Source organism: Giraffa tippelskirchi, chromosome 8, assembly GCF_054371585.1.
Source record: "Giraffa tippelskirchi isolate mGirTip1 chromosome 8, T2T-mGirTip1v1.2.pri, whole genome shotgun sequence".
Classification (NCBI taxonomy): domain Eukaryota; kingdom Metazoa; phylum Chordata; class Mammalia; order Artiodactyla; family Giraffidae; genus Giraffa; species Giraffa tippelskirchi.
Genome location: NC_137282.1, coordinates 103037399 through 103064661, shown reverse-complemented (window position 1 = coordinate 103064661; position 27263 = coordinate 103037399). Strand labels below are relative to the sequence as shown.

Sequence of the window (27263 nt, the reverse complement as noted above, 5' to 3'; positions counted from 1 at the left end):
TCTAAATACTCCAATTACAAATCAAAGGATATTAGACTGGATGACAAAGACCAAGTGTTAGTCACTCAGTCGTGTCTGACTCTTTGTGACCCCATGGACTGTAGCCCACCAGGCTCCTCTGTCTATGGGATCCTCTAGGCAAGAATATTGAAGTGGGCTGCCATTTCCTTCTCCAAGGGATCTTCCCGACCCAGGGAATGAACCCAGGTCTCCCTCATTGCAGGCAGAATCTTTACCAACTGAGCCACCAGGGAAGACCAACAAAACCAAACAATATATCATATACAAGAAATTCATTTTAACACAAAGGCAAACATAGGTTTGAAATTTAAAGGATAAAAACCTTTATCATGAAAAAGTAAGTCAAAGGAAAGCTAGAGTTAATATACTAGTATCAAAGTAGATTTCAGGGCAATGAAATTATCAAGGATAAAAAATAAAGTTTTCATAATTAGAAAGGAATCAGTTCATCAGGAAGATATAACAAATGTAAATACATACATACCTAATAGCAGAACTTCAAAATACCTGAATGCAGTACTTGGGTGCAACCTCAAAAATGACAGAATGATCTCAGTTCATTTCCAAGGCAAGCCATTCAGACAGAACTTAAAAAGGAAGTGGACAAACTCATAATAAAATAATACATGTTAGAGTGAAAATAAAAAAATTGAGGCCAAAAAATAGAAAAGGTCAATTAAACTAAGGGCTAGTTTTAAAAGATAAAATTGACAAACGTTTAGCCATACTCAGCAGGGAAAAGAGAGAGAGGGCCTAAGTACACAAAATTAGAGATTAAAAAGGAGAAATTACAACCAGTATCAGAAAAACACAATCATAAGACAATACTATAAACAAGTATATTCTAACAAACTGGACAACATAGAATGGATAAATTTCTAGAAATGTACAATCAACTAAGATTGAGCAAAAAACAAATACAAAATATAACAGACAAATTACAAATATTAAAATTGAATCAGTAATCAAAAAACTCCCCAAAACCCAAAGTCCAGGACATAACAGCTTCACAGGGGAGTTCTACCAAAAAGTTTAAGGGAGACTTAATACCTATCCTTCTCAAACTATTCCAAAATACTGAACAGGAGGGAACACTTCCAAATTCACTTTATGAGGCCAGAATTACTCTGATATCAAAACCAAAGACACCAATAAAAAAAAAATCCCTGAACATCTCTGACAAACATGGATGCAAAAATGATCAATGAAATATCAGCAAACCAAATTCAACAAGATATAAAATGGTTCACCATGATCAAGTGGGATTTATTCCAGGGATACAGAGATGGTTCATCCACGATGACACTCAGTTGTGAATGTGTCTGGTGATGAAAGTAAAATCTGATACTGCAAAGAACAGTAATGCATAGGAACCTGGAATCTTAGGTCCATGAATCAAGGTAAATTGGACGAGGTCAAGCAGGAGATGGTAAAAACAAACATCGACATCTTAGGAATCAGTGAACTAAAATGAACAGGAATGGGCAAATTTAATTCAGATGACCATTATATCTACTACTGTGGGCAAGAATCCCATAGAAGAAATGGAGTAGCCCTCATAATCAACAAAGGAGTCTGAAATGCAGTACTTGAGCGTAACCTCAAAAATGACAGAATGATCTCAGTTCATTTCCAAGGCAAGCCATTCAAAACATCACAGTAATTCAAGTCTGTGCCCCTACCACTGACGCCAAAGAAGCTGAGGTTGATTAGTTCTATGAAGACCTAGAAGACCTCCTAGAACTAACACCAAAAAAAGATGTTCTATTCATCATTGGGGATTGGAATGCAAAAGTAGGAAGTCAAGAGATACCTGGAGTAACACCCAAGTTTGGCCTTGGAGAACAAAATGAAGTCGGACAAAAGCTAACTGAGTTCTGCCAAGAGAATGCATTGGTCATAGCAAATACCCTTTTTCAACAAGACAAGAGACAACTTTACATATGGATATAACCAAATGGCCAATACCAAAATCAAATTGATAACATTCTTTGTGGCCAAAGATGGAGAAGCTGTATTCAGTCAGCAAAAACAAGACCTGGAGCTGACTGTGGCTCAGATCATCAGCTTCTTATAGCAAAATTCAGGCTTAAACTAAAGAAAGCAGAGAAAACCACTAGGCCAGACAGGTATGACTTACATCAAATCCCCTATGAACACACGGTGGAGGCAACGAACAGATTCAAGGGATTAGATCTAGTTAACATTGTGCCTGAAGAACTACGGATGGAGGTCTGTAATATTGTAAAGGAGGCAGCAAACAAAACCTTCACGAAGAAAAAGAAAAGCAAGAAGGCAAAGTGGTTATCTGAGGTGGCTTTACAAATAGCTGAAGAGAGAAGAGAAGTGAAAAGCAAGGGAGAAAGGGAAAGGTATATCCAACTAAATGCAGAGTTCCAAAGAGCAGCATGGAGAGACAAGAAGGCCTTTTTCAATGGAGAGTGCATAAAACTAGAAGAAAACAACAGAAAGGGAAAGACTAGAGATCTCTTCAGGAAAACTGGAGATATCAAGGAAATATTTTGCCCAAAATGGGCACAAAAAGAACAGAAACGGTAGAGATATAGTAGACCCTGAAGAGATCAAGAAGAGATGTACAGAATACACGGAAGAACCGTACAAAAAAAGTTGTATGTGATAATGTATAATGAACCCGATCACAACGATGGTGTGGTCAGTCACCCAGAGACACACATTCTGGAGATCAAAGTTAAGTGGGCCTTAGGAAGAACTGCTATTAATAAAGCTAGTGGGTGCAATGGTATTCTAGCAGAACTATTCCAAACCCAAAATGATGATGCCATTAAGGTGTTGCATTCAATATGTCAGCAAATCTGGAAGACTCAGCAATGGCCACAGGACTGGAAAAGGTCAATCCTCATCCCAACTCACAAGAAGGGTAATACTAAAGAATGTGCTAACCATCGGACAACTACACTCATCTCCCATGCTAGTAAGATCATATTTAAAATCTTGCCTGCTAGGCTTCAGCATTTTGCGAACCAAGAACTTCCAGATGTCCAAGCTGGGTTTAGAAAAGGAAGAGGAGGGGAGAGCAGAAGATGGCGGAGGAATAGGACGGGGAGACCACTCTCTCCTCCACAAATTTATCGAAAGAACATCTGAACGCTGACCAAACTTCACAAAACTACTTCTGAAGGCTGGCTGAGGACGTCAGGCTTTCACAAAAACTGCGCATTATCTTCAAAAGAGGTAGGAGAAATTATAAAAGATAAAAAGAGAGACAAAAGAGTTAGGGACGGAGACCCGTCCCGGGGAGGGAGTCGTAAAAGAGGAGGAATTTCCAAGCACCAGGAAACCCTCTCACCGGCGGGTGTGGGGGAGGATTTTTTATCTCGGAGGGCAACGTAACTGGGAGGAAAAAATAAATAAAATCGACAGATTACGTGCCTAAAGCAACTCCCAGCAAAGAACCCCAGACGCTCGCATCATCCGCCACCAGCAAGTGGGGGCTGAACGGAGAGGAGCGGGCGGCATTGCCTAGGGTAAGGACCGGGCCCGAGTGCCCCGAGGGCAATCTGAGGGAGCTAACGTGAGATAGTAACCTAAACTGTGGGACAGCGAGAGAGAGAACTATCCCGCGAAAAGCCCAACTCTAAGGCACTGCCGGCCCGCTCACAGAACAAAGGACTGAGCGATACCAGAGGAGAGCTAGCCGGCTGCGGACCGCGCCATCCCCCGCCGGACACAGCGGGCAGGCGGGGCCCGCCAGAGCCGGAAAGGGGCAAACTCGGCTCCAGAGAGGGCACCCCCTACCAAACTGCAAACAGGCTCCCAGTTTTTTAAGCAAAGACTGCCTGAGATCCCGGAGGGTCGACAGCAGCCGGGAGGGTCGCAGCCAGAGACCAGCTCCCCAGAACCGACACAAAGCACACCGGAGCCGGGCGCGCCCGTAAACCGAGGCGGGGACCAGGGAGGTGATAAGCCGCACCGCCCCAACAGGGGACAGCGCCCTCGCCAAACTCCTGGCCGCCTGGGCAGCTCCGACCGGGAACGGCATAAGCCGCGGGCAAAATCGAGTCTGCGCCTTTGTGGAGTAACCGGGAGCCTGAACCTGAGCGGCTTAGTCCTGGGAAGTGCACGCAGCTCAGGGCCCGCTCCCCGGCCGAGTAACCTGAAGCCTGAGCAGGGTAGACGGGGAAAGCACACACGCCGTGAGCGGGGGCGAACCCAGTGCGGCCGAGACACTGCGAGCTTACCACACACACGCCAGAATTGCAGTGTTCCTTCCTCCCCACAGCACGATTGAACAAGCGAACCTAAAGAGATCACCTCCACCGCTTTGTTGCAGGGCGGAAATTAGATACTGAAGAGATCTCCAAACAGAAGCCAAATAAACAGAGGGAAGTGCTTTGGAAGGGACAGGCCAACAGATTAAGATCCCTGTAGCTAATACCGACTGCATTAAAAAGGACCTACAGATCTTGAAAAGTATAAGCAGGAATAAGGATCTATCTAAAACTGAGCAGATCCCACACTGCTCACAACAGCTCCAGAGAAAGTCCGGGATATATATATTTTTTACTATTATTATTTTTTTTAATTTTTTTAATTTTTTTTTTTTTTAATTAAAAAAAAAAATTTTTTTTCTCTTCTTTCCTTTTTCTTCAAGCCCTCTATTACACCTTTAACTTTCATTTTCATAACCCACTATTAACTTGCAAAAAAAAAAAAAAAAACCCTATTTTTGAAGCAAACTACATACATATATCTTATACCTTTTGTGTTTTTTTTTTTTTAATGTTTTTTTCCTGTTCTACATTTTTTTACTGTTTCTTTTTTTACTGTTTTACTGTTTTTTTTTCTTTTTACACTGTTCCCTTTTTTCTTTTTTTTTTTTTTTTTTTTTTTTTTTAGATTGTAAGTTTTATAAGAGTCTAACCTCTACTCTAGATTTTTAATCTGTGTTTTACATATTTGATATCAACTTTGTACATTTAAGAACCCAATCTTTAGGACCCATTTTTACTCAGGAGTGTGATCACTGGCCTGATCACTCTCTCCCCCTATTGATGCTCTTTCTTCTCCCCCAGGGAACCTCTATCTCCCACCCTCCTCCTTCTCTTCTCAACCCAATTCTGTGAATCTCTGAGGGTGTTCTGGGTACCGGAGAACACTTCAGGAACAGCATACTGCCCAGATCTCTCTCTCCCCTCTTAATTCCTCCCTTTCTACTCATGCTCACCTCTGTTACCTTCCTCCCCCCTCTCTATGTATCTCTGTGAATCACTCTGAGGGTTCCAAACTGTGGAAAGCACAGAGGGAAGTGCTTACTGGCTAGATTGCTCTCTCCACATTTGAATTCCCCTCTTCCCCTCCTGGTCACTACAACCCACCCCCCCCCCCACCTCATCTCTCCATGTAACTCAGTGAACCTTTCTGGGTATCCCTCACTGTGGAGAATCTTTTCACCATTAACCTAAAAGTTTTATTATTGAGGCTGTATGGAAGGAGAAGTCTTGAGGCTACTGCAAGAATAAGACTGAAAGCCAGGGGAAACATTAATTAATAAGAGACCGTCCAATAGCCTCCATAAATTCACTGAAACCAAGCTCCACCCAAGAGATAATAAGTTCCAGAGCAAGACATACCACGCAAATTCTCCAGCAACGCAGGAACATAGACCTGAGCATCAATATACAGGCTGCCCAGAGGCACACCAAATCCATAGACATCTCAAAAATTAATACTGGTCACTCCATTACACTCAAGAGAGCAGAAATCCAGCTCCACCCACCAGAACACCGACACAAGCTCCCCCAACCAGGAAACCTTGACAAGCCACCTGTCCAACCCCAACCGCAGTGAGGAACCTCCACAACAAAGAGGAACTTCATACTACCAGAATACAGAAGGGCCACGTCTAACACAGCAATCTAAACAAGATGAAAAGGCAGAGAAATACTCAGCAAGTAAAGGAAAATGAGAAATGCCCACAAAGCCAAACAAAAGAGGAGGAGATAGGGAATCTATCCGAAAAAGAATTTAGAATAAGGATAATAAAAATGATCCAAAATCTTGAAAGCAAAATGGAGTTACAGATAAATAGCCTGGAGACAAAGATTGAGAAGATGCAAGAAATGTTTATCAAGGACTTAGAAGAAATAAAAAGGAATCAATATAGAATGAATAATGAAATAAAGGAGATAAAAGACACTCTGGAGGGAACCAACAGTAGAATAACGGAGGCAGAAGATAGGATAAGTGAGGTAGAAGATAGAATGATGGAAATAAACGAAGCAGAGAGGAAAAAAGAAAAAAGAATCAAAAGAAATGAGGAAAACCTCCGGGACCTCTGGGACAATATGAAACGCCCCAACATTCGAATCATAGGAGTCCCAGAAGAAGAAGATAAAAGGAAAGGCCATGAAAAAATACTCGAGGAGATAATAGTTGAGAATTTCCCTAAATTGAGGAAAGAAATAGTCACAGAAGTCCAAGAAACCCAGAGAGTTCCAAACAGGATAAACCCAAGGCGAAACACCCCAAGACACATATTAATCAAATTAACAAAGATCAAACACAAAGAACAAATATTAAAAGCAGCAAGGGAAAAACAACAAATAACACACAAGGGGATCCCCATAAGGATAACAGCTGATCTTTCAATAGAAACCCTTCAGGCTAGAAGGGAATGGCAGGACATACTTAAAGTAATGAAAGAGAATAATCTACAACCCAGATTACTGTACCCAGCAAGGATCTCATTCAGATATGAAGGAGAATTCAAAAGCTTTACAGACAAGCAAGAGCTGAGGGAATTCAGCACCACCAAACCAGCTCTCCAGCAAATGCTAAAGGATCTTCTCTAAACAGGAAACACAGAAAGGATGTTTCAACACGAACTCAAAACAACAAAGTAAATGGCAACGGGATCATACTTATCAATAATTACCTTAAATGTAAATGGGTTGAATGCCCCAACCAAAAGGCAAAGGGTTGCTGAATGGATACAAAAACAAGACCCCTATATATGCTGTCTACAAGAGACCCACCTCAAAACTAGGGACACACACAGGCTGAAAGTGAAAGGATGGAAAAACATATTCCATGCAAACGGAGATCAAAAGAAAGCAGGAGTCGCAATACTCATTTCAGATAAAATAGACTTTAAAATAAAGGATGTGAAAAGGGACAAAGAAGGACACTACATAAAGATCAAAGGATCAATTCAAGAAGAAGACGTAACAATCATAAATATATATGCACCCAACATAGGAGCACCACAATATATAAGGCAAATACTAACAAGTATGAAAGGGGAAATTAACAATAACACAATAATAGTGGGAGACTTTAATACTCCACTCACGCATATGGATAGATCAACTAAACAGAAAATTAACAAGGAAACACAAACTTTAAATGATACAATAGACAAATTAGATTTAATTGATATTTACAGGAGTTTCCACCCCAAAACAATCAATTTTACCTTTTTCTCAAGTGCACATGGAACTTTCTCCAGGATAGATCACATCCTGGGCCATAAATCTAGCCTTGGTAAATTCAAAAAAATTGAAATCATCCCAGCCATCTTCTCTGACCACAATGCAGTAAGATTAGACCTCAATTACAGGAAAAAAACTATTAAAAATTCCAACATATGGAGGCTAAACAACACGCTTCTGAATAACCAACAAATCACAGAAGAAATCAAAAAAGAAATAAAATTATGCATAGAAACGAATGAAAATGAAAACACAACAACCCAAAACCTATGGGACACTGTAAAAGCAATACTAAGGGGAAGGTTCATAGCAATACAGGCGTACCTCAAGAAACAAGAAAAAAATCAAATAAATCAACTAACTCTACACCTAAAGCAACTAGAGAAGGAAGAAATGAAAAACCCCAGGGTCAGTAGAAGGAAAGAAATCTTAAAAATTAGGGCAGAAATAAATGCAAAAGAAACAAAAGAGACCATAGCAAAAATCAACAAAACTAAAAGCTGGTTTTTCGAGAAGATAAACAAAATTGATAAGCCATTAGCCAGACTCATCAAGAAACAAAGGGAGAAGAATCAGATCAACAAAATTAGAAATGAAAATGGAGAGATCACAACAGATTCCACAGAAATACAAAGGATCATAAGAGACTACTACCAACAGCTATATGCCAATAAAATGGACAACTTGGAAGAAATGGACAAATTCTTAGAAAAGTATAACTTTCCAAAACTGAACCAGGAAGAAATAGAAGATCTTAACAGACCCATCACAAGCACGGAAATCGAAAGTGTAATCAGAAAACTTCCAGCAAACAAAAGCCCAGGACCAGACGGCTTCACAGCGGAATTCTACCAAAAATTTAGAGAAGAGCTAACACCTATCCTGCTCAAACTCTTCCAGAAAATTGCAGAAGATGGTAAACTTCCAAACTCATTCTATGAGGCCACCATCACCCTAATTCCAAAACTAGACAAAGATGTCACAAAAAAGGAAAACTACAGGCCAATATCACTGATGAACATAGATGCAAAAATCCTTAATAAAATTCTAGCAAACAGAATCCAACATCATATTAAAAAGATCATACATCATGACCAAGTGGGCTTTATCCCAGGAATGCAAGGTTTTTTTAACATCCGCAAATCAATCAATGTAATACACCACATTAACAAATTGAAAGAAAAAAACCATATGGTTATCTCAATAGATGCAGAAAAAGCCTTTGACAAAATTCAGCATCCATTTATGATTAAAACCCTCCAGAAAGCAGGAATAGAAGGAACATATCTCAACATAATAAAAGCTATATATGACAAACCCACAGCAAACATTATCCTCAATGGTGAAAAATTGAAAGCATTTCCCCTAAAGTCAGGAACAAGGCAAGGATGCCCACTTTCACCACTACTATTCAACATAGTTTTGGAAGTTTTGGCCACAGCAATCAGAGCTGAAAAAGAAATAAAAGGAATACAGATAGGAAAAGAAGAAGTAAAACTCTCACTGTTTGCAGATGACATGATCCTCTACATAGAAAACCCTAAAGACTCTACTAGAAAATTACTAGAGTTGATCAATGAATATAGTAAAGTTGCAGGATATAAAATTAACACACAGAAATCCCTTGCATTCCTATACTCCAATAATGAGAAAACAGAAAGAGAAATTAAGGAAACAATACCATTCACCATTGCATCAAAAAGAATAAAATACTTAGGAATATATCTACCTAAAGAAACAAAAGACTTATATATAGAAAACTATAAAACACTGATGAAAGAAATCAAAGAGGACACAAACAGATGGAGAAATATACCGTGTTCATGGATTGGAAGAATTAATATAGTGAAAATGAGTATTCTACCCAAAGCAATCTACAGATTCAATGCAATCCCTATCAAGCTACCAATGGTATTTTTCACAGAACTAGAACAAATCATCTCACAATTTGTATGGAAATATAAGAAACCTCGAATAGCCAAAGCAATCTTGAGGAAGAAGAATGGAACTGGAGGAATCAACCTGCCTGACTTCAGACTCTACTACAAAGCCACAGTCATCAAGACAGTATGGTACTGGCACAAAGATAGAAATATAGATCAATGGAACAAAATAGAAAGCCCAGAGATAAACCCACGCACTTATGGACACCTTATCTTCGACAAAGGAGGCAAGAATATACAATGGAGAAAAGACAACCTCTTTAACAAGTGGTGCTGGGAAAACTGGTCAACCACTTGTAAAAGAATGAAACTAGAACACTTCCTAACACCGTACACAAAAATAAACTCAAAATGGATTAAAGATCTAAACGTAAGACCAGAAACAATAAAACTCCTAGAGGAAAACATAGGCAAAACACTCTCCGACATAAATCACAGCAGGATCCTCCATGACCCACCTCCCAGAATATTGGAAATAAAAGCAAAAATAAACAAATGGGACCTAATTAAAATTAAAAGCTTTTGCACAACAAAGGAAACTATAAACAAGGTGAAAAGACAGCCTTCAGAATGGGAGAAAATAATAGCAAATGAAGCAACAGACAAACAATTAATCTCAAAAATATACAAGCAACTTCTGCAGCTGAATTCCCGAAAAATAAATGACCCAATCAAAAAATGGGCCAAAGAACTAAACAGACATTTCTCCAAAGAAGACATACAGATGGCTAACAAACACATGAAAAGATGCTCAACATCACTCATTATTAGAGAAATGCAAATCAAAACCACAATGAGGTATCATTTCACTCCAGTCAGAATGGCTGCTATCCAAAAGTCTACAAGCAATAAATGCTGGAGAGGGTGTGGAGAAAAGGGAACCCTCTTACACTGTTGGTGGGAATGCAAACTAGTACAGCCACTATGGAGAACAGTGTGGAGATTCCTTAAAAAACTGGGAATAGAACTGCCATATGACCCAGCAATCCCACTGCTGGGCATATACACCGAGGAAACCAGAATTGAAAGAGACGCGTGTACCCCAATGTTCATCGCAGCACTGTTTACAATAGCCAGGACATGGAAGCAACCTAGATGTCCATCAGCAGATGAATGGATAAGGAAGCTGTGGTACATATACACAATGGAATATTACTCAGCCATTAAAAAAAATACATTTGAACCGGTTCTACTGAGATGGATGAAACTGGAGCCCATTATACAGAGTGAAGTAAGCCAGAAAGAAAAACAACAATACAGTATACTAATGCATATATATGGAATCTGAAAGATGGTAACGATAACCCTATATGCGGGACAGAATGAGAGACACAGATGCATGGAACAATTTTATGGACTCTGAGGGAGAAGGTGAGGGTGGGTCGTTCTGGGAGAATGGCATTGAGACATGTGTATTGTCATATGTGAAACAGAGCACCATTCCATGTTCGATGCATGTGACAGGGGCTCGGGGCCGGGGCAGTGGGATGATCCAGAGGGATGGGAGGGGGAGGGAGGTGGGTGGGGGGTTCGGGAAGGGGAACACATGTAAACCCATGGCTGATTCTTGTCAATGTATGGCAAAAACTATTACAATATTGTAAAGTAATTAGCCCCCAAGTAAAATAAATAAATTTATAAAAAAAAAAAAAAAAAAAAGAAAAGGAAGAGGAACTAGAGATCAAATAGCCAACATCTGCTGGATCATAGTGAAAGCAAGGGAATTTCAGAAAAACGTCTACCTCTGTTTCATCAACTATGCTAAAGCCTTTGACTGTGTGGATCATAACAAACTGCAGAAAGCTTTCAAAGAAATGGGAATAGCAGACCATCTTACCTGTCTCCTGAGAAACCTGTAGGTGGATCAAAAAGCAACCCCGTATGGAACAACTGATTGGTTCAAGACTGAGAAAGGAGTATGACAGGGCTGTCTGCTGTCACCCTGTTTGTTTAATTTATATGTTGAGCACATCATGAGAAATGCCAGGCCGGATGAGTTACAAGCTGGAATCAAGATAGGTGGGAGAAATATCAATAACCTCAGATATGCAGATGATACCACTCTAATGGCAAAAGGTGAAGAGGAACTAAAGAGCTTCTTGATGAGGGTGAAGGAGGAGAGTGAAAGAGCTGGCTTAAGACTAAATATTAAAAAAGCTAAGATCATGGCATCCAGTCCCATTAATCATGGCAAATACAAGGGGAAAAAGTGGAAGTAGTGATGGATTTTTTCTTCTTGGGCTCTAAAATCACCATGGATGATGACTGCAGCCCTGAAATCAGAAGACAATTGCTTCTTGGCAGGAAAGCAAAGACAAACCTAGACAGTGTGTTGAAAAGCAGAGACATTACTCTGCCGACAAAGGTCCATAAAGTCAAGGCTAAGGTCTTCCCAGTTGTAAGTACTGGACCATAAAAAGAACACCAGAGAATTAATGCCTTTGAACTGTGGTGTTAAAGAAGACTCCTGAAAGTCCCCTGGAAAACAAGGAGATCAAACCAGTCAATCTTAAGGGAAATCAACTCTGAATACTCCTTGGAAGGACTGATGCTGAAGCTGAAGCTCCAGTATTTTGGACACTTGATATGAACAGCCAACTCACTGGAAAAGTCCCTGATGCTGGGAAAGATCAAGGGCAGAAGGAGAAGAGGGCGTCAGAAGATGAGATGGCTGGAAGGCATCATCGATGCAATGGACATGAATTCAGGAAAACTTTGGGAGATGGCGAGGGACAAGGAGGCCTGGCGTGCTGCAGTCCATGGAGTCACAAAGAGTCAGACATGAGTATGCAACTGAACAACAACAACACAAAGATGATTCAACATCCACAAACCAGTGTAATACATCTCATTAACAAAACAAAGAATAAAAGTTACACGATCACCTCAATAGATGCAGAAAAAATACTTGACAAAATCCAACATCCATTCATGATAAAAAAAAAAAAAAAACTTGACAAAGTTGATATAGAGGACTGGGGCTTCCCAGGTGGTTCAGGGGTAGAATGTGCCTGCCAATGCAGGAGGCTGAGGAGATGCAGGTTAGATCCCTGGGTCGGAAGATTCCCTGGAGAAGGAAATGGCAACCCACTCCAGTATTCTCGCCTAGAAAATTCCATGGACAGAAGAGTTTGGCAAGCTATAGTCCATGGGGTTGCAAAGAGTTGGACACTACTGAGCAACTGAGCACTTCAACATATTAAACATCATTTATGACAAATACAGCTAGCATTCTACTCAACAGTGAAAAGTTCAAAGATTTTCCTCTGAGATTAGAAACAAGACAGGCACTTCAATGTAAATCAACTATATTTCAATAATTTTTTTAGAAAGAAACAAGGATGTAAACTCTTTCAACACAGTATGTGAAGTCCTAGCAATAGCAATAAGACTAGAAAAAGAAAAGGAATCTGAATTGGAAGGAAAGAAGCAAAACTGTCACTATTTTCAAATGATACGACACTGTATAGAAAACCCTTCACACTTTACCAAAAAACTATTAGCACTGATAAATGAATTCAATAAAGTTGCAGGACATAAGAAAAATATATAGAAATCTGTTGCATTTCTATAGACTAATAATAAATGATCAGAAATCAAAAAAACAATTTCATTAACAATCATATCAAAAAGAATCAAAGACCTAGAAATAAATTTAACCAAGGAGGTGAATGACTTGTAGTTTAAAAACTATATGACACTAAAGAAAGAAATTAAAGATGATATAAATAAATGGAATGATATTCCGTGTTCATGAGTAGAAGAGTTACTATGGTTAAAATGCCCATACTACCCAAAGAATTATACAGATTTAATGAAATCTCAACCAAAATATCTACTACATTTTTCAAAAAACTAGAACAAATGATTCTAAAATCTGTATGGACCCCAAATAGCCAAAGACCCCAAAAGACCCCAAATAGCCAAAGCAATCTGAGAAAAAAAAACAAAAACAAAGGTGAAAGTATCACACTTCCTGACTTTAGATCACACTACAAAGCTATAGTTACCAAAGTATTAACCTGGTATAGAAACAGACACAAAGAGAAATGTAACAGATATGAACGCATATCCATACAGCCAATTAATCTACAACAAAAGAAGCAAGAGTGTACAATAGGAAAAAGACAGTTTCTTCAATAAATAATGTTGGGGAGATTGGACAGCTACACATAAAAGAAGGAAGTTAGAACTTTTTTTCACACCATATAAAAAAATAAGTTCAAAATGTATTAAAGACCAAAATATAAATTCCTGAAACCATAAAACTCGTAGAAGAAAATATAGGCAGTATGGTCTTTGACACTGGTCTCAGCAATATTTTCTTTGGATTTGTCTCCTCAGGCATGGAATACAAATGTGAAAACAAACAAACTGTATCTAATCAAACTTAAAAGTTTCTGCACAGTGAAGGAACCCATTAACAAAATGGAAAGGCAACCAAATGAATGGGAGAAGATATCTGCAAATGATATAACTCACAAAAGGTTAATATCTAAAATAGATTAAGAACTCATACAACTAAATATCAGAAAAAACAAACAACCCAATTCAAAAAATGAGCAGAGGACCTAAGAAGGCATTTTTCCAAAGACATACAGACAGATAAAAGGCACATGAAAAAACGTTCAACATCCCGTCAATGGGGAAATGCAGATCAAACCATGATGAGATATCACCTCACACTTGTCAGCATGACTATCATCACAAAGATGAGAAATAGTAAGTGTTGATAAGGATTAGAAGAAAAGGAAACCCTCATGCACTGCTGGAGGCAATGTAAATTGGTACAGCCACTACTGAAAACAGCATGCAGGTTCCTTAAACAAAAAAAAAATAGTGCTCCCATAGGATCCAGCAATTCCACTTCTGGGCATTTAAATGAAGAAAACAAAAACAATACTTCAAAAAGACACATGCATTTCAAAGTTTACAGCAGCATTACTTAAAATAATCAAAATATGGAAACAATAAAAGTATCCATCAACAGATAAAGAAAGAAGACGTGGTATACACACACACACACACACACACACACACACACACTAGTGTCACTCTGCCATAAAAAAGAATGAAATCCTGCCACTTGGGACGACAGTTCATCAGTTTCTTAAAATAGTCATACCTACACTCACCATAAAACCAAAGCAACCCCTAGTACTAAGCAAGAGAAATAAAAATGTATGTTCACATAATGATTTGTATACTAATTTTCATAGCAACTTTATTAAAGCTCAAAACTGCAAACACCTAAAATTTCCATCAACTAGGGCATCCAGACAATAAACAACTGTGAAATCTGTACAATTAAGGAATACTCAGTAATAAAAAGGAATGAACCACTGACATATGCAACAATATGAATCAATCTCAAAAACATTATGCTAAACATAAAAAGCTAGATATAAAATATAGGATAACTTATATATGATAACTCATATAGGAGCCTCTAGAGAAGACCAAATGTACATCTTGACAATGGTGGCAGGTACACGAGTACGTCCTCACTTGTCAAAGCTCACTGAAATCTGCATTTCATTATATGCAAATTATATCCTAATAAAACTGATTTTAAAATATAGTAAAGAAAAATATCCTTAAAGACAAGTGATCAAGAAACATGTGCAGGGGAGAGACATGAATTGGAAGACTGGGAGTGACACATAAACACTACCAATCATAAAAGAGGTAACTAGTAAGGACCTACTGTATGACACAAGGAACTCTACTCAAAACTCTTTTTAATGACTATGAAAGAGTGGATATATGTATATGTATGACTGATTCACTTCGCTGTACACCTGAGACTAACACAACATTGTAAATCAAACCCCAATAAAAATTAAAAAGAAAAAGAAATGTGAAAATCCTAAAATTTTTAGTGGCTAAGTTTCTTGAGCATGTACTATCTTAGTCCTCTTTGTATGCTCAGATCACAGCACAATGCCTAAAATATCACAGGGACTTAATGAATCCTTCTTGAGTGAAAGAATGCCTATTCTATATCAGATTTTATCGATTTTTCAATGTACGCATTATCAATTACAATCTCTAGCCCCTTGTTTTTTAAGTATTTCCTTCAAACTCCTGAAGACTGCCAAAAATGTGCACTGATAACAGTCTGCTCATTCTTACTCTCTATACTCTTAGAGAAAATTCATTTAAAAAACTGAATTCTTAACAATTGACTCATATTAGCCAAGGTCCATTATAACAAATTTAAATCAACCATATAAACTTATTTTTTAAGGAACCTTGGGAAAATGACAGGAAGTGACTCATAAAATTATAAGCAGTGTAACTTCTCCTAAATACTTTACCTAAATTTAACGTTTGAAGAACAGAATTAATTTTGTAAACATCAATGCCTGTATACATTAACCCCTTTCATTAAGAGCTGAGGCACTGACAGGTACACAGATTAGCATAACTAATTAATTCTTAAAAAGGTTCTCATAGGGAACACAAATTCACTGTGTTTATAGCTGTCTTTACTTCATTATTAGATCTGAAATTTTTTCTGACTTTTCAAGGTTCTATCTCTGAGGTAAATAAATATTTCTTTTGTTGTTGTTATTGTTTAGTTGCTCAGTCGTGTCTGACTCTGCAATCCCATGGACTGCAGCCCGCCAGGCTCCTCTGTCCATGGGATTTCCCAGGTAAGAATGCTGGAGTGGGTTGCCATTTCCTTCTCCAGGGGATCTTCCTGCCCCAAGGATTGAACCCAGATCTCCCCCATTGGTAGGTGGATTCTTTACTGCTGAGCCACCAGGGAATTTCTACATCGGTATAAAGAATATAAAATTACATCAAAGTAAAATAATGGCAATCAACCTATCGATATTTATTAAGTCATGACTAGACGCAATGTTGACAATATAAAAGGAGTAAAGAAACTTGTTTATATGGCAGGGACTGTGTTTTGCCTTACACTTATTATCTCATTTTTCTATTTCATTGTTCATATTCTGTTATTTCATTTAATCAGATGAAATCATCATGATATTTAATCACATAAGATTGATTACAATACTAAGAAACCATCTGTTATAAATTCCAGAGATGTTTTTCATGCAATCCTATGAGAATAAACACTAGAGTCATATATCTAGGTAGGTGAAGGAAATTTTACAATGTACATCTTATTTTTACCAGGTAACAAGCATTTGTACTGGGCTTATTATGCCCAGGCACTGTTTCAAGGGTTTTGTTATTTTACAAATAAGCAAACTGAAACAAGAGAAACTAACTTTTATGTAACTTGTCCAAGGTCACATAGGAAGCACCATAGCAAGGATTTCCATCCAAGCAGTCTGGCTTCAGAACTCAAGTCACTGAGCTTCCACCATTACTTCCTATACCAAATCAATACTATTTTTATAGGGCAATTGATTCCCTGGTGGCTCAGAGGGTAAAGAAGCTGCCTGCAATGCAGAAGACCAGGTTTGATCCCTGCATTGGGAAGATCCCCTGGAGATGGGAATGGCTACCCACTCCAGGATTCCTGCCTGGTGAATCCCACTGACAGAGGAGCCTGGCAAGCTACAGTCCATGGAGTCACAAAGAGTCAGACACAACTGAGCAACTAATACTTTCACACTTTCATCTCTCTTACATGTTAGCCTAAGTATGGTTTAAGGCACAATATTACTAGTCTTCCAAAGGATTCCCAAAAAAGCAAAACAAAAAAAAATTGGAAGTATAATTTAATTTTAAATTAAACAAAAACAATATACTAACTTATATAGAAAAAAGCAAGGTTTAGAAAAAAAATTCCAGTTGATTCTGATATGTGACCCCCAAACCAATCTTAGATTTGAGAACTATTAACATAAAGCGGTGCTTCCCAGGTAGCTCAGTGGTAAAGAATCTGCCTGCAACACAGGAGCCACAAGAGACTAGGGTTCCATCACTGGATGGATCGGGAAGATCCCCTGAAGGAGGGCATGGCAACCCACTCTAATATTCTTGCCTGGAGAATCTCATCAACAGAGGAGTCTGGGGGGCTACAGTTCATAGCGTCGCAGAGTCGGACATGACTGAGGTGACTTAGCATGCAGTCACGCAACATAAAGCAAGCACATATTTTTCTTTAAATATTTAAAAGTTAAAGCATATTCTCACACCAACAAAAAAGACAAAGATCAGTTACAGCAGTTGATACCGGTGGGAGGAGCATAAAAGGCTGGGTTAAGAATGTATAGTACTGTTTCCTTTTCTGAAAATTAGATATGGCAAACAAAGAAAGCTAGGATTAACACAGAAGCCTCAATTATAAATGAGACTGCCGACTATTTCAACTGTAATTACACAGTCTTAGAAATATATGATATTCATGATATTTACTTTCAACTTAATTTTACAGGTAAAATAAGACAAACTATTAAGTTTATAAAATCTACAATCACTTAATTTTGAAAATAAATAACACAAATATATGTGATAAGACAAGTTTTAATGAATGTATTTCAGGATGAATTGTTAAACAGGAAGCAATTTCATTTGAGGAATTTAAAGGCTTGAAGTAGCTGCATGTCAGGTTATCTCCTTGGGGAAAAAATAGCCTGAAAATTAGGAACATGGTAAAATTAGGATTTTAAAAGCCTCACTAGACAATTTTTTGTGTCTCAAGTTTATCATGTGGGCAAAGGAGGAAGTGAAGGAAGAGAAGTAACTAACAGCAAATTTCACTTAATGCTGTCAGAAAAAAATGTTGACAAAACATTTTGTAAATAAAATCTTTTGTTCAAGCAGCAGGGGGAGCTAATGCATTGTTATTTCATTTTTTCTTTAAGTGTAGATATGTTTTCAGTTGCTATGTACAAAGAACTTAATTTAAAATTACAAATTGTATGCATTATCTTATCATTTAATGATTGTTAAAAGTTTTAATTGAGCAGAACAGGTTAAATGTAAAAAGTTGGTGCAATTTAATATTATTATATGCTATATTTTTTCAATTTTTTAATTTGGATCCAAATTAAGGAAAGGGGCAGAAAAAATAAAATAGAACCAAGAATGAAGCTAGTTTACAAAAATCATGTTTCAAGGTCTCATACACTTTCTAGAGCTACAACACAATTCTGGCTCTGAAACTTTTTAGGGCCAAAGCAGAGGGGAGAACTAGTATGCAGTGTTGTTATGCTAATTTGAAAAGAAATATTTTTATTTATGCATTTAGTAGTATCATATCGATGTCGACTTTTCTATCAAAATCAAGAATTAATCAGACTGTGAATCTCCTGGAGAGGAGCCTGGTGGGCTGCAGTCCATGGGGTCGCTGAGAGTCGGACACGACTGAGTGACTTCACTTTCACTTTTCACTTTCATGCACTGGAGAAGGAAATGGCAACCCACTCCAGTGTTCTTGCCTGGAGAATTCCAGGGATGGGGGAGCCTGGTGGGCTGCTGTCTATGGGGTCGCACAGTTGGACACAACTGAAGCGACTTAGCAGCAGCAGCAGCCAATACATTAAAAGTGAGCCAACTATATTATTTAAGTACTGCAGCTATAAACATTTTAGGAAAAAGATCAGATAATAAAAAGCTGGACTGTCTGGTTTTCCTATTTGCACTTTGTTTGCTCAAAAGGTCTGAATGAATAAGAAAGAAATCAAAAGCCTTAAAGGCAGACCATCCTCTGCATATATTCCTGCTAACTTTCTAATTTTACTCTTTCATAGTTGCCAAAATGATTTTTAAAAATTCAGTGGTCATGTGAATCCTTTTCACTGACTTTCTAGCTTTTTCAGGAAAATGACCAAAGCCCTTAATTTGTCTTAAAAAACCATAAATGATCTAATCAACACCCATCTTTCTAACCTCAAATCTGGTCAAATTCCCTCTTGATCTCTGCACTTTAATCATAGAAATCTTCTAGTTTCATGGAGATACATCATATTCTTTCAACCACAGGGCCTTTGAATATGCTGGTCCCAAAGCTTGGAATGTCCTCTGTCTTGCACTGCCTGGGTTACTCATCTACCATATCTCCACAAAAGTCACTTCCTCAGGAAAGTCTTTGCCTTACAACAATACTCTGTGCACGACCTACCTTCATGGCCCCGTATACGTTTCCTTTTTTCCCACTTATGCAGCTAATAATTTTTTATTATTGAACACTATCCTGAAAGCTTCAAAAGGACAGAACATTTCTCTTTTGCTCTTCGTTGAATTTCCTGTGCCTGTTAAAGGGCCTGTCATGTCTTAGTTGATCTGAACTGGCATAACAAAATACCACAGACTGGGTGGCTTAGACAACAGACATTTATTCCTCACAATCCTGGAGGCTAGAAACTGAAGATGAAAGCTCCAGCATGCTTTGGTACTGGTAAGAACTCTCCTTTTAGTTTGTAGATAGTTGCTTTCTTTCTGTGTCATCACATGAAAACAGAAAGAGAGAAATCTCTTTCCCTCTCTTCTCCTTCTCATGAGCCACAGTCTTACTGGATTAAGGCCCCATCCTTATGACCTCATTTAACCTTAATAACCTCCTAAAGACCTGTCTCCAGATACAGTCACTTTAGGGGTTAGAACTAACAGCTACAAAGAATACTGACCAATGATCTCCTCTTTCCTAAAACAAAAGCACGCTTTAAATTCTCATTCAGAGTCTCTACATTTGGCCATACAGTTTGTACAACATTTTTGTACAAATATGAGGGCACCTTTCACAGACTAGCACCTGCTAGAATTATGTAGTATACAATTTGCACATTAAGCAGTATCTGGTCTTCTACCTCTTCCTACAGCATTCAATACTACTAACCAATACTTCCTTCTGGAAGACGTTCATTGCTTGACTTCCATTAACACTGTAACTTGATTTTCATTCCTGTATTTCTCACTACTCTTTTTTTCCTATTTTGCAAATTTTTTTTTTCTGTCCATCCCTTAAATGTTCCTAGGCCCCTTTCTTTCTCTTTCCATTCACTCTCTGCATAGTGATCTCATCTACTTTCACTCACCATTTAAATGCTGATGACTCCCCAAACCACATTTTTAGTTCAGATCTCTGTTCTGAATCCCATATCCATAAAACCAGCAGCCTCCTAGATCTCTCTATTTAAATGGCTTTTAGGCCACAGAAACTTGTCCAAAACTGTGTCAAACCTAAGAAATTAAGACTGAGGACACCATCTCTGCCCAGAACCCCCACCTCATCAGACTTCACAAATGCAGATCAACTTTGTTATTTTCTGTTTTTAGGGTTTTCATTGTTATTTTGCTTATGTTTTGGTCCTTGCCCACATTTCAGGTATCTCAAGACTGAAGGTAGAGAAGTTCCCTTTTGTACCTGTGGACATTGCAGAGTGTCTCAGAATTCCATTCTAAATTCCCAGTCACATGCCTTATTACATGCCAGTGGCTGGAAAACTAAAGCTCAAATGTTCCCGATTCTCTTACAGTTCAAGTTCCACACATGACCCAGCTTCCACCAATGTGATACATGGCTCAATATTATGAAAAAAGAAGTCGTGAGAATATTCCGGCTATTTCTTTTAGCAAGGTTAACTCTGAAGGTATTTGGTTAGTCTGCGGTCCAATTCCTAGTTCTGTGGGCACTGAGAGGCAAGTGTGAGGCTTCCATTTTCTGGTATTGGTCAGGGCTAAACAACTGTGGTCCTAAAACCAATAGTTCCTCAGTGAATGCTATTTCCTCAGTGTCCTGATCCTCTATGTCTTTCTGAGGGCCATTTCATACCTGCATGGGGTGTGGAAGACAGGAGACAAAGTCCAAGCTTTGCTCAGGGTTGGGAGACTCTAAGGGGGAACTCCTACAAAAAGCTGGATTATAACATCATCATAAGGGTGAATAAGAAATAAACTTGTTGTTCAGAAAAACAAAAGAAAAAGCCTGCCTATCTCAATTTTGGTATTCAGTAGGATGAAAGGGCAAAAAAAAAAAACTTTCCCTCAGGGTACTGAAGAATTTTTTAAGGAAAAAAGTATAGAACATAAAGGAGATGACTAATAAATCCAACTACCTTATATCAAAAATTCTGTTCATCAAAAGATACCACAAAGAGTGAAATAAAAGTTACATAAACTAGTAAAAGATATCTGCAATACAATAACAAATAATTAGTATTCCGAATATGTAAAGAGCTCCCAAAAATCAAAACTGCACAACAGAAAAACAGAAAAGGGAAAAAAAAAAGACATTTCACAGGAAACACAAAGAGACTTAAACAATGAGAAGATGTTAAATGTTGGAAAAGATGTGGAATCACAGCAATGTTTAACCACTGCTCACAGACTGACACTTGAAAACAACTTAGCCTCGCCCAGTAAAGGTTAAGATGCATATATCCTGTGATGTGTACTCCACTTCCAGTGATATACCTCTGCCCACGTTTACCAAGATACGGACAAGAAGATTCACAGCAGCATGGCTTGTCAGAGCATAATAACTAGATGTGACTCAATGGTAGAATGAATTACAAATTGTGATATATTAATATACTACAATACTATATAAAAGGGAAAAATGAGCTATACTACATGGTGATATTACTAAAAGCAGCAATTTCCAGCAGAATGCCTACCTATGTTGTGATTTCATCTACAGAAAGTATACAAACAAAACACTTTCAGAAACAAGCAAAACACTTATTTTATACATAGATATACTTTAAATTATATTGTTAATAGGTAATAAATTAAGATAATTGGATAGGTGATAAATTTAGCATTCCTTCAGCATGAAGTAAAAATATGAGTGCTCAGTCATGTCTGACTCTTTGTGATCCCATGGACCATAGCCTGCCAGACTCCTCTGTCCATGGAATTCTCCAGGCAAGAATACTGGCGTGGGTAGCCATTCCCTTCTCCAGGTGATCTTCCTGATCCAGGGATTGAACCCAGGTCTCCCCCACTGTTGGCCGATTCTTTACCATGTGAGCCACCAGGGAAGACCCTCTTTCAGCCCAGCATCTTATAAATTACTTTTAGACTCCAGTGTTTTATTTTATTGTTTCCTTTAATTAATACAGATCCTTCTATGTTCCTCTCTAATATTTACATCAAATATATGTATTTCTAAACACAAAAGATGTTTGTATAGTTTAAAGAAATATTTAAAGAGATGCAAACACCAATACATACATCCACTACCCAGTTTGATGAGTACATTACCGCTACTTTAAAAACCCTCTGAGGATCCGCCTCTAATTACATACTCCTCCTTCTCCCTGGAGTTAACAGTGATATTGAATTACTCCTGAGACAGGCTTTTAATAGGTTTAAAATATGTATGTTTTATGTGCATATAATATAAAACCTCCTAGAGAATCAGAAAGATTTTTCAATTCTGTATCACTCTCTCCCACAACCTATCCCGCTATATCCTAGTACAGTGTTTGAATTTCTCTTGCATATGATACCTTGAGGGAGGAGCAAAGGCACAAAAGACAGTGTGGGGGTCAGAACTCTCACTGTCAGATTCAATTTTAACTACACCGCTTAGTAACAGGATAATCAGACTCTATGTATTTAATCTTCTGTGCCTCAGTTTGCTTATCTATAAAAAGGAGATGATAACTTATTTCCTTCAAGATAATCTTTCTATCTTTATACTATAAGGAATGAATAATATAAAACATTTAAAACAATGCTTAACCAATAAGCAGAAGATTAAGAAGAGGTGGCAAGAATACATAGAAGAACTATACAAAAAAGATCCTCATGAGCCAGATAACCACAATGGTGTGATCACTCACCTAGAGCCAGACATCCTGGAATGCAAAGTCAAGTAGGTTTTAGGAACCATCACTACAAACAAAGCTAGTGGAGGTGATGAAATTCCAGTTGAGCTATTTCAAATCCTAAAAGATGATGCTGTGAAAGTGCTACACTCAATATGCCAGCATTTGGAAAACTCAGCAGTGGCCACAGGACTGAAAAAGGTCAGTTTTCATTCCAATCCCAAAGAAAGGCAATGTCAAAGAATGCTCAAACTAACACACAATTGCACTCATCTCACATGCTAGCAAAGTCATGCTCAAAATTCTCCAAGCCAGGCTTCAAAAGAACATGAACCATGAACTTCCAGATGTTCAAGCTGGATTTAGAAAAGGCAGAGGAACCAGAGATCAAATTGCCAACATCCACTGGATCATCAAAAAAGCAAGAGAGTTCCACAAAAACATCTACTTCTGCTTTACTGACTACACCGAAGCCTTTGACTGTGTGGATCACAACAAACTGTGGAAAAGTTTGTTCTTTAAGAGACGAGAATACCAGACTACCTTATCTGCCTCCTGAGAAATCTGTATACAGGTCAAGAAGCAACAGTTAGAACCAGACATGCAAAAATGGACTGGTTCCAAATTGGGAAAGGAGTATGTCAAGGCTATATATTGTCATCTGCTTATTTAACCTATATGCAGAGTACATCATGCAAAATGCCAGTCTGGATGAAGCACAAGCTGGAATCATGTTTGCCGGGAGAAATATCAATAACCTCAGATATGCAGATGACACCACCCTGATGGCAAAAAGTGAAGAACTAAAGAGTCTCTTGATGAAAGTGAAAGAGGAGAGTGAAAAAGTTGGCTTAAAGCTCAACATTTATAAAACAAAGATCACGGCATCTGGTCCCATCACTTCATGGCAAATAGATGGGGAAACAATGGAAACAGTGAGAGACTTTATTTTGGGGGGCTTCAAAATCACTGAAGATGGTGACTGCAGCCATGAAATTAAAAGACATTTGTTCCTTAGAAGAAAAGCTATGACCAACTTACACAGCATATTAAAAAGCAGAGACATTACTTAGCTGACAAAGGTCCATCTAGTCAAAGCTATGGTTTTTCCAGTAGTCATGTCTGGATGTGACAGTTGCACTATAAAGAAAGCTGAGAGCCGTAGAATTGATAGTTTTGAACGGTGGTGTTGGAGAAGACTCTTGAGAGTCCCTTGAACTGCAAGGAGATCCAACCAGTCAATCCTAAAGGAAATCAGTCCTGAATATTCATTGGAAGGACTGATGCTGAAGCTGAAACTCCAATATTTTGGCCACCTGATGTGAAGGACTGACTCATTGGAAAAGACCCTGATGCTGGGAAAGATTGAAGGCAGGAGGAGAAGGGGACCCCAGAAGATGAGGTTGGCATCACCAACTGGATGGACATGAGTGTGAGCAAGCTCTGGGAGTTGGTGATGGACAGGGAAGCCTGGTGTGCTACAGTCCATGGGGTCGCAAAGAGTCGGACATTACTGAGCAACTGAACTGAACAATAAGCATCAGAAAATGTAATGGACATCATTATCACTAGGGAAAAGCAAATTAAACACATAATGATATACCACTGTATCTACCACAATGTCCAAAATTACAAAGTCTGAAAATACCACATGTACAGAAAGATATTGAGCAAAAGAATTCTCATCATTGCTGTTGGAAATGAATATTTTCTTTGGAAAACTACAAGAAGTTTCTAAAAACCTTAAAATACACCTACTGTATAATTCCCTCATCATTCCTATATATATATATCAAAAAGAAGTAACAAAACACAAACACAGAGTCTTTTATAAGAATATTGAGAGTAGTTTTATTCATAACCCCAAAATGAAAATTATATCAGCATAAAAAATTGATAAACTGTGGTATATTCATTAATGGCATACTACCCAGGAAAAAGGAAGCAAACTACTACATATAAAACATAAATGAACCTCTAAAACATTATGCTGAGCAAAATAAGTCAGGTACAAAAGCGTATATGATTTCATTTGAATGAAGGTCAGGAACAGGCAAAACTAGTCGACAGTGATAGACATTAATACAGTGGTTTCCATGTGAGGGGGTGAATATTGCCTGAAAACAGACAAGACAGATTTCCGGGGTGATGAAAACATCATACATCTTGATCTGATTCATAGCAGAGCTGGAAAAATTTATCAAGCTATACTATACCCAATGGACTGCAAGGAGATCCAACCAGTCCATCCTAAAGGAGATCAGTCCTGGGTATTCACTGGAAGGACTGATGTTAAAGCTGAAACTCCAATACTTGGCCACCTGATGCGAAGAGCTGACTCATTGGAAAAGACCCTGATGCTGGGAAAGATTGAGGGCAGGAGAAGAAGGGGACAACAGAGGATGAGCTAGTTGGATGGCATCACCGACTCGATGGACATGGGTTTGGGTAAACTCCGGGAGTTGGTGATGGACAGGGAGACCTGGCGTGCTGCGGTTCATGGGGTCGCAAAGAGTCGGACACGACTGAGCAACTGAACTGAACTGAACTGAACTATACCCAATAAATATTCACCATGAAAAGTTTTATTCTCCCAATTAAAATGTTTTCAGTTTTTAAAAGTATCTGACATGCGGTAAGCATGCAACAAAAGTCTTTCACTATTACCAGTTCAAGTTGGCTAATCTGTTAGCGTGGATAGAAAATAATCATGATCAAATGAGGAAAAAAACAAAACAGAACAGTCACTCAAAGAAGGGGAAAACAATGGCAGGTAATTATAACCACTCTCTGGTAAACTGACAATTCCCTGTGAAGTCCATGGATAACTATCTAGTATGGACTTCTTTGATATTGCCTCTTGCATAGTGCTCTCAGTTTATTTGTATGTATATATACATGTAATCAGTTCAGTTCAGTCGCTCAGTCCTCTTCGACTCTTTGCAACCCCATGGACTACAGCACGCCAGGCTTTCCTGTCCATCACCAACTCCCGAAGCTTGCTCAAACTCATGTCCATCCAGTTGGTGATGCCATCCAATCATCTCATCCTCTGTTGTCTCCGTCTCATCATGCCTTCAATCTTGCCCAGCATCAGGATCTTTTCCAATGAGTCAGCTCTTCGCATCAGGTGGCCAAAGTATTGGAGTTTCAGCTTCAGCATCAGTCCTTCCAATGAATATTCAGGACTGATTTCCTTTACGATTGACTGGTTTGATCTCCTTGCAGTCCAAGGGACTGTCAAGAGTCTTCTCCTTTGACTGTGTAATACATACACCTATATAAACATACAGGTATATATATATTTCTAATATATATTGGGGCTTTACAGGTGGCACAGTGGTAAAGAATCCACTCGCCAAAGCAGGAGACACAGAGACACAAGTTCAGTCCCTGGGTGGAAAAGATCCCCTGGAGAAGGAAATGGTAACCCACTTCAGTATTCTTGACTGGGAAACCCCATGGACAAAAGAGCCAGGCAGGCTATAGTTCATGGGGTTGCAAAAGAGTCGGACATGACTGAGCGACTAAATAACAACAAAATCAACAAAAATACGTGTTATATATATATATATTTTATATACATATAAAAACATTTTATACTTTTTTAAAATTTAATTGTGTGGTGATGACTAAGGTTCACTCACAGTAGAGATAAAAAAAACATGGACTATTATCTTCAACTTAGGTCTGTGATACTGCACTTAAAACTTTAAGGTCACATTATTGTTAGTAGCTGGAGGTAAAATGATGGTAACTGTGGAAGGTTGGATGCCTTTTGAATACCACTCTGAAACGTTTTCTGTGGATCAGGTAAAATAAGGTAAAAGCTATCAGGTATGGAGGGATATGGGTGCATGTGTAGATGTGTCCCCAGCATTCCTATACTAGGAAATCATTTAAAGATGATACAGTTAGCAGTACTCACCTTAGTCACTTGATTCTCAGGATATTCCATGAAACAACCAGAACTTGCTATACCTTTTCTACATTTCCAACAACGAAGAATACTTATGTCTTCTTGATTATGATTTTTAGTTATCAATTCTTTACTTCTCTTCATCTGTGGAAAAATTAATGCATTTTTAGAATGTTAAACCATGGCAGATTAAACCTGATTT

General features: G+C 38.3%; 1 protein-coding gene across 50 annotated transcripts in view; it reads right to left on the bottom strand.

Moving 5' to 3' along the window:
• The window catches only part of RNF180 (ring finger protein 180), a 256780-nt gene that overhangs the window by 198467 nt on the left and 31050 nt on the right, over nt 1–27263 (bottom strand). For all 50 annotated transcript variants that reach the window (XR_014061727.1, XR_014061731.1, XR_014061724.1 and 47 more), the window contains one exon: nt 27071–27205. Coding sequence is in view for 32 of the 50 variants with exons in the window: in XM_081518267.1 (XP_081374393.1) it covers nt 27071–27205 (135 nt within the window). In the remaining 18 variants the exon portion in view is untranslated. The remainder of the gene's footprint in view (nt 1–27070; nt 27206–27263) is intronic.